Source organism: Lygodium microphyllum, chromosome 22 (genome assembly GCF_053477565.2).
Source record: "Lygodium microphyllum isolate KBCC chromosome 22, Lygodium_microphyllum_v1.1.10, whole genome shotgun sequence".
Taxonomy (NCBI): Eukaryota; Viridiplantae; Streptophyta; class Polypodiopsida; order Schizaeales; family Lygodiaceae; genus Lygodium; species Lygodium microphyllum.
The window spans coordinates 8,606,829-8,616,090 of NC_141156.1; the positions used below are offsets into that span (position 1 = coordinate 8,606,829).

At 37.4% G+C, this 9,262-nt stretch overlaps 1 protein-coding gene across 1 annotated transcript; it reads right to left on the reverse strand.

Annotated features, from left to right (window-relative positions):
- Positions 1-4,779: 4,779 nt before the first annotated feature.
- LOC148016876 (uncharacterized) lies at positions 4,780-6,177 on the reverse strand. Its single transcript, XM_087663340.1, has 6 exons — positions 6,063-6,177; positions 5,803-5,970; positions 5,639-5,728; positions 5,467-5,554; positions 5,272-5,373; positions 4,780-5,146 (listed from the first exon to the last, which is right to left on the reverse strand). The coding sequence occupies exons 2-6, from the start codon at positions 5,961-5,963 to the stop codon at positions 4,907-4,909; spliced, it is 681 nt and encodes a 226-aa protein (XP_087519466.1). The 5' UTR covers positions 5,964-5,970; positions 6,063-6,177; the 3' UTR covers positions 4,780-4,906.
- Positions 6,178-9,262: the final 3,085 nt, after the last annotated feature.

Genomic DNA, 9,262 nt, shown 5'->3' on the forward strand with positions numbered 1-9,262 from the left:
GTTGGGCATTGATGCTTAATATTCTTCTTGAAACTTTTTCTTATTGGCTTGGAGAGGAAATCTTGCTGGAATTTGAGTAAGTTTGAGTGGTAGAGGCTTTAACGAGGAGGATCAGTGAGAAAAAATCAAGGTTGCCAAGTTTTTTCAAGTTTCTCGCTATGGCTTCCTCTAATGTTTCAGTCAGCCGACTGTTCTTTTGACTAGTGCAACTTATAGCATGGATCATTCTGTGAAATATATGATGAGTAGATGGCCCACAGCTTCGATTTCCCTATGTTCACAGGTGGTATGGCAAACTGCGTGGGTGGCGACAGCAGTACAACCAAGATCTGGCCCAGATAGGATAGTGAGGTCCAATTCTCGTAATGCCAACTACCAGAGCATGCAATTTCAACCTTTGACATGTTGCATTAATGTGCCCTGAGTAGGAGAAGAAATGTCTAGAAGAATATTTGTAATGATATGGCTTATATGAGGAGATTGAAGAGCTCCAATAGAGGTATGTGTTGTTTGGCTATGGTTGCCAAATAGTGAGTATGAAACTCAAGTGAAGAAATGGGGCAAGAACTTGTACTTAGCTAGGGGTAGATGAGGGGAAGTTGGAAGAGCAGAGACGGAAGCTAAGCCATGCTCGAGTGGCTCTGATACTATGTGGGAAAACATGGATCTAGAGCATAGCACTGATTATAGAGGACGGAAGTCGGTAACAAAACTCCTAGTGACATAGACAAGAAGAAAAACTATTGCTCAAGTGAATTAGGTTCCAAGATGTAGGATTGGACTCATAAACACAATCTTGAGGTGACCATGATAGAGATACAGAATAAAGTACAAAGTACAAAATAGCATTACATTAAAAAGTGAACCAAGTACATGCTTTTATAGCTTTCCAGCTTCTCCACTATCCTCACTGTGCATATAGGATTCGGGACATATCTTCCTGGAGCATACATCATTTGTTATTTCTCAACAAGAAGCAAGAGCAAGAAGCAAGGAGAAGAGAGTAAGTTTTGCCAGACACCAAGAATGAGCTTCTCCATTCACTTTTTGACTTTTATACATGCCCTATGTCCTCCTTGGTTGGCCATCCCGTTTTTATCTATTCCTCCACTCTTTTTCCTCTTCCTTTCTATTAGCATAGCCCCTACTTCTCATTCTTTACAACTTACATGGGAGAGAGCCCGATGCTCTTTTACAATATATATTTCCAATGCCCTTGGTGCTCTTCTTGCTAAAATATTAAGGTATGCTTATTCTTATGCACTTCCTCTTACATTTAGAATTTTTATTGCACTTCATGTCTTTAGATTTTGAGTGGCCCTTGGTCCTCCATCTTCCTCTTGCCTTGGGATTGCCTTCCACTTATGTTTTTTCAAATCTTTTTGTGTTAGTCTTCTAATGGTTAACACCAAATGAGAACTTCAACATATGTACATCAACACACAATAACTCTTCATTCTTCTTCAACTTAGCATCTAGCCCATCGGCCTTATTGGCACAATAATCAACAAGTGGTCATAGTTCATTTAGGCTTACTAGGCTAGACGAGCTCTTCTCCACTTCCACTCCAACTCGCATCATGGCTTTATTCCTCTCCATTTTAACATTGGCCCATTGCTCTCATTAGCACAAGGATAAACACATGGTCCCAGTTCATTTAGGCTCATTGGGCCATACAAGCTTTCCCTTCTTCTCATGCACTCTCCATTTCTGTCCTCTCCAACACATGGGGCATATTACCCTGCAATGACGCATTTGGATCAAGTAGTTAGGACTTGGCCTTACTCATCTTGTCCACTTCTTCTATCACAATCCCATAAAACACAAATTTTGGCCCACAGGACAACTTAAGCACATGTTCTTTCTTTGACTTCAACATAACATCTACATTTTGCTTCATTTTTGCTCCCTTAGCCTCAATACACACTTGACTTGAACTTGGCACCTTCACCGCATCACACATCACATCATTCCTTCACACTCTCACTGAGCTTAGTTTTCCACTGGGCACTTGACCACCTGCATTCTTAGAAGAATAGGTCCCAATTTGTTTAGAATCGCCCCAAGTGCACGAGTTCTTCTTAGTCATATCAACATGAGAGGCACTGTTGGCCTTGGCACTCTTCATCATGGCACTCTACTTCATCCCCTTCTCCACATCAAACTCTTAAGTTAGGCTCTCATGGCCTATCTCCATTCTACTCTTGAGTCTTCTAGTTCATCTTTTGATTCTTCATTCTCTTCATCAAACTCATCCTCACTTTCCTCTTCCAACACCTTCTTCACCTCTATCAAAGTGAACTTCTGCTAGGGCCCTCAAGGCATTTTCCATCATAGCATTGGAACTAGGCCCTTTCTTCTCTTCATCATTTGACTCTTCATCACTCGACTCTTCTTCACTAGACTCTTCATCATCCAAATCCTCTTCCCTTTCCTCATCATTCTCATCATGACTTGACTCTTCATCAGGGCTCATCATCAAAGGTAGTCTCAATAGCATCATCACTTTTCATGGCATAGGTTGGCTCTGTGGCACATCCACATGACTAGGCACAAGCCATCTCATTGGCAACTTCACTTCAGACTCACATCTATTCTTATCTATCTCCTTTTCTCTCATATCCACACTAGAAACCTTTTTCTTCACAACATCAACTTCTTTCTTTATCCCCAGAATTCCTCCAATAGCAATTGACACATCAAAATCTAAAGCATCTTCAACTCACTTTCCACATCAAGGACATTCCACTTGCCCATACTCAGTGTCTCACCAACCCAATCTTCAATCTCCTCATTCACTACTCTCAACTTGGTCTTCAACTCATCTTGTCTTCCTTCAATCATTTTCACCTTTTTCTCAAACTCATTTTTCATTTTGGGAAGGGAACTTGCCTCGTTTCCACACACATACTCCAACTTACTCTTCAAACCTTACACATCATATTTCAAAGCAAAAAAGTCATCCAAAATGCTTCTTTTTTCTGTACAGATTCTTCACCACCATTAGGGGAGTTTTGAGGTCTCGAAAATGCCTTTTAGGATGTGGAGAGAGAGTGCTCTAGACCAATAAGAGCAAAGCCTCCGTAACGGAACTTCTAATTTAAAAAAATTAAAAAATCATTTTACAAAAATATATAAATATGATAATATTACGAATTTGTATTTTTATTATGTATTTTTAGTCTCTTATATTCGTGATTATGACATATTTTGCATTAATGGCATAGAGTCTCGGCTACTTTTATTTAATGATGTTTCTAGATTAATGATAATGACTGATGTAATCGAAATTCAAATTGGTGAAAAGCATGGCGCTCAGTTTTTTCCCTCGTTTCTTTTATTCCTCTATTGTTTTTCCCTCCGTTATGATAGCCTAGTCCTCTCTCTCTCTCTCTCTCTCTCTCTCTCTCTCTCTGTGTGTGTGCATGTATCTCTCTCTTCTACCATGGATACAGAAATTCGACCTTCAACAAGGCGTCCAAGCTCCCAAATCACATCCATATCAGTGTTTAACTCATTCCAAACTGATGGAAGATGGATTCCTACTATCATTAGCAAAGGTAGTTGGATCACCATGCAACAAGCAAAACGTGGAAAAAGGCAAAGACATGAGAGCTCGTTTATCTCTGCTTGGAAGGGCAGAATCCGAGATTTTAAGCTTGGAGCAAATAAGAATAGTATCAAAGAGGTACTAGTGCAACATGTGTTCATGCATAGAGAGCTGTGTTTGAAACCTGGATCTTCAAAGCTTCCAATGCATAGACCAAATTGTAAGAATTTGATTCTTAAAGTTTTTCCTTTCTTAAACATGGTTTAGATTTTTCCATTATAATATTTGTTTGTCTTGTAGATGTCTATCCCTCTAATCTTGAGGAATGGCAACCAGTGGAATCTATTATTGATGTTATTGATGTTATACATGGTTCAATTGGAGAAGAAATGTATAGAGGTAGAAAGAAGACAGAGCTTGCAGAGAATGGAATATTCTTTTATGACCATTCTTATGTTATTCCTATGCAGTGTTGCCAATGGGGATCAATAAAACTCCTTCCTTTGCCAGATTTTTCAAGCTTTGAGTGGCCTTTGCCAAGTCCAGCTACTAGTGAGGGCTATAGATGTAAGATATTTTCTGAGATCCAGAAAGCACTAAAATCTAATATCTCAAGTAGGCTAAGCAAAGTTACTTTATTTATGCCTATTAATATATTTATTGATTTCTTCTCTAATATGGAGATAAGAATAACAAAAACCATGCTTTCAGTGAAGAGACTAACATATGATCATATCATACAATTTGTTGATGAAGGATGGGATACAAGGACAGAAGGAAAAATTATATGTAAGATAGATCAAGACTCTATAGCTTGTAAATATATGATTGCTACTCAAAATTTTATCCTTAGCTTTTACTATAGTCGATGGCATTTTGTTGGTAGTAGTCTAGTTGCTTTAGACTAGAATCTTAATGATTTTAGCAAGGATCCTATTGTGGATCTTGATATTTGGTTCAACGAGGATATTATTGCAATCTTAAAGATCAGAAAATCATGTACGCTACATCAAGTGAGGATGGATTTACAAAATGAAGACATTGAACTACCATGCTCCTTTGTATTCCAACTTGACAAGAAACGAGTAAGTTTTCACATCATATTATATCTACTTAGATGTATATCAAGATCTCACTTTCTAACTAACAAACATTTGTAATTTTTTTTTTGCAGATATCGAAAAGGAGAGAAAATAAAATACACTGCAATGACATTCAAGAAAAGATATCTTTACTATCAATATAAAATACATGTACAAATTTTGTAGCAGATGTCTATCTGCCATCTCTATGAGATATACAAGGGATGAAGGGCAAATTTCTATATATGAAGGCCTACAAGGCGATATGGCAAAGCTATTTCTTTTTTGGAGAACTATCCTTTCTAGGAGTCCTTTTGCCTTTCTTTGATGTCTTGGGTATAGAAGGTGTTGAAGCTGTGGATTTGCCTTCCGTGGTTATAGGCACCGCATCTCCTTCATGGTGCAAATCCCCACCAATCTCTGTTGTTGGTTGTATACAATTGATTATCATATACTTCAAGAGCTTTGCTCTGATGTACCAAATATGCTCAGATGTATAGCAATCCTTCGAAAACTATCACACATTTATAGAAAAAAGAGTTTTAGTTCATTATTGTTCTTACAATAGACTATATTTTTATCATCAATGGACTATTTGCAATTAATATCTATCTTAAAGTTTAGCATCTTTCATATTACCTTTACATGTTTATCATCATTAAGATAAACAAAGTTAACCATTCTTCTAGCATTTGCAATCACCCTCCAGCCACAAGAATGGCTATCATCCTGATGGGGACACTGCAACCACCAACACAAAGTAAAACTATAAAGAGGACGAATGGTAGTTCATAGAACAAACTCATGTTTCAATTATTTTAATGAATAACTTACTGCAACTTGTCTATATTGCATTGTTGCAAGCAAATCAGATGGCATAGGGGGTCTTTTCTCTAGCTCTTCAATTAATCTTTTGGCACCTCTGTATATAAAATATGTTGAAATTTAGAGTACTTACAAAAAAACGAATTGAAATATCAAGGAGCCCTTGGATAATATAACTTACAATTTAGCATTTCCATGGCTTCCTTTCATAGAGTTGATTAAAAAGCATTGCTTATCCACAAGGTCTATTGCAATCAAGCTCCAATGAGAACTAAAAGCAATCATATCTCAACAAATTAGTAGGATAAAATCTCAAAAACTCTAATAGAATATTGAATCACTTACTTTTCATTATATGGAATTATAAGCAGCTCCAAAGTATCGAAGTCAATCAAATTGAGCCAGTGCTCAATAAAACTTGCATCAAGCTCATTCCTCATAAAGAATGAGATAGATGGATCAAAAACCTCAATTTTTTGTTGTATATCCAAAGGAAACTCATGCATTATACACCTAGAAAAGGCATAGAAATAGTGAGTATAAACAAGAAAAATCTTATTGCTAAAAAAATATCAAAAAGTATAAGTAATTATGGATGGACATACCTTAGGCCAGCAAGAATAAGACTGTCATTTACTTCTCTTCTTTTATCCTTAAGAATCTGAACACATGCAGCATCAAAGGAGATAACCTCAGTTCTTTTGCCTAAGTCACCAGGTAAGAAACAAAACACACTGAATCCTTTTGGATTAGTTGCTTCAAGAAGGGTGGCTAGCTCATTTTCAAAGGACTCTAGTTGCTCTATTTCCCTTTCTTCAACCCTTTGCCTCCTATACTCTCTCCATTTATCTGCTTGTTCCTCTTTAGCCTTCTTCTCTTTTTCATGTTGCCTTGTATCCTTCTCATGGGTGACATCCTCAACCCTGACACCAGAATCATCTTTCTTTCTTCTAGCTGGGGGCACATTAAGGATATTAAATGTCTTCATATCAGTGAGGGGAATTGGCTCAAGGACCTTTGAAAATCTATATCTTAGCCTCCTAAGAATTACCATGTCCTTGTCCATGAGTGTGAGCCTATGAGCATGAGCAACACAAATGTAGGCATCTTGGAAAAACTCAATTAGAAAATCCTCTGTGGCTTCTTGTATACAATTAAGAGCTGTTCTTGTCCATCTGAAACTATCCAAACTATATCTGTCACAAATTTCCCTGACAAGCCTCTGAAAAGACAACTTTGGAATTGCATTGTCAAGAGCATTTACTGCCTTCCTAATCTCCCTTAGACACCTGACATTTTGAGAAAACCTTCTCCTTGGCTTTGACTTTCTAGAGAGCTTCTGAGGCTTTGAAGACTGATGAATCTTTGATGCTAAATCCCTAGGATCAATCTTCTCTTTTCTTGCTGTTGCCTTAGTCCTAGCCATCTGCCAAAAAAACATATGTTACTTCTTCTCCAGCATGTAAAGCAAAATGCGAGTCCCAGACAAGAGTTATCTATGCTGCATGGCGTTTTCTCGTATCAGCTGAATTTTTCTCGAGCTGTCTAGTGAAACGCGAGTGTCAAGCAAGGCGCCTCCTTGCAGCTGCTTCTTTTCGCGTTTCACCGGACTTGTTGTCCATTGTGTCCAGTGAAACGCGAATTTAAGCCAGGAAACCTGCTTGAAGTACCTTATTTTCGCGTTTCACCGGACAGCTCATGAATAGCATAAAAATTGACAAAACCAAGAAAAAAGAGCTTTGATCCAAGGAAAGCTTTTAAGATTACTTAAAATATCCATAGAATTAGGGAGGAAAGAAACAGGCACCGAGAGCATAGAATGCTCAGATAAGTAATTATTTACAGCAGCATGGATTTCAGATAGCTCATGCAGATCACAGTAAGATTTTCTTAAATATCCACAATATTAAGGAATGCTTTCACTGTGGAAAAAATTCTTTTGTAGTGGTCATGAGCTAATAATAACATAAAAGATTAAGGAAAAATATCAAAACAATGCATTGAATGGAGCTTGTTATTGAAAAGCAAGATGCAGAAACCATACCTTCTTCTTAGCTTGTTCTTCACAATCTCAGCCTAAAGATGACAATATGCTTGAAGGTTTGCTTTGTTGGGGAAGCAGTGAAATGCTTGGAGATTGGAAGGAAATGCGTGGAGACTGGAAGGAACACCAAAAACAAAGATGGAGTAGCGATGAAATGCGATGAAAGCTGAAGGCGGTGAATTTGCATGGACTCAACGTTCTTCGCAAAGTGTTAATAACACACGTGTGACGTACTCTCACTTATCGGAATTTTTTATTTACTTGGAAAAGGGTTATTTAACACACGTAAAACGTATTTTTGGAAAAAGAGAATGCGCACGTCTTCTGAGGAGTTTATTACGCTGTGTTAAGTCACACACGTGTACACATATTTTTCCATTATTACACAAACTTTTTCGTTGGAACTATCACCACATGCTTAACGGTCGATATAAAAGCATTTCAAACCCATTTCTCCGACATTGTCTTCTTCTCTGCCAAAATTTCGTCTCGACTTCCCTTCAAGGTCCTTGCATCCTGTGTGGAGAGCAGTTCAACAATCTTTGATAGGTAACAATTTTTTTTATTACAAGCATTTTAACAAAATAAATTTGATTAATATAGAAAGAATGTTTTATAACACTTAAACAATTAAAGATGTTATGTGCTTTCTATCTTTCAAATGCAGCATATCTTTTCCAAAAATGATTATATCATCAATTTGTGTGTTTCCATAGAATTTATTTATTGTTCATGTTTCTTTTCTTCATTTGCAATTTTTGACAAGTAAAACGCGAGACAATGTCTCTGTTGATGATATTTTGCTTAGTATCGCGTTTCACCGGCCACATTTTAGAATAATTTTTGTCTTCAAGCTAGTGTCTGATGAAACGCGATTCCTTCACAGGCATTTGCCTTGCACACTTGAATTTTCGCGTTTCACCGGTCAACTAAAAAAATTCTCCTGTTTTGATTTTTTTGTCTTGGAAAATCAATGTTGGGGCCTCTTTCCATGATATCATCTTGTTTTATTGGATATTGGTTCTTTTCTGCTTTTTTTTTTCAGGGATAAATATTTTTCTGGTCAAAATGACAAAGAGGAAGCTATCTCTGGAAGGAATGGATGAGGAGGAGATAATTGAGACATCTGATGATAGGCTCTTTGATTTTTTACACATCACTGGAAATTCTTCCAAGTTTTGCTATATCAGGGAAATTTTCAATGTTCCTTTTGATTTGGAGTTATTAGAGGATCTTGATGATAAACTTAAGGAGTACAGATGTTTTTATGATAGACATGTGCAAGGTTTGGAAGTCAATGGATTTGTTCATTATAGTGATGTCATGGGAGCCACCAATACATCCAGGTCAACTTTGCTCGGCAGGTTCAACCTCATTGATGAGGAATTCAGAAAGAAAGAAACATGTTGCCCTTTCCACAGGTACCAACACCAATGCCTTCTAATCCACAAGGACGTTGGATTTATTGTGTATCTTCAGTACATGGAAAATTCTTCTCCAGATATAGACCAACAGAGAAAGCTAGAGGATATTGCAAGTATGGATAAGGAGGTCGAAGAGAAGGAGGAGATGTTCCAAGAAGATGTTGAGAATCAACTTGTCCAAGGTTTTGATGTAGGTTTATTCAAGAGTGACAATATCACAATGGTGGAAGAAAAGGAGATTGAGCCAAGTGCACAAGTTGATGAAGAAGGTCCTCTTGCCTGTGTTCCAACATTTCCCACTTATCTTATCAACAAGAAGAGATATGTGTTGCTAAAT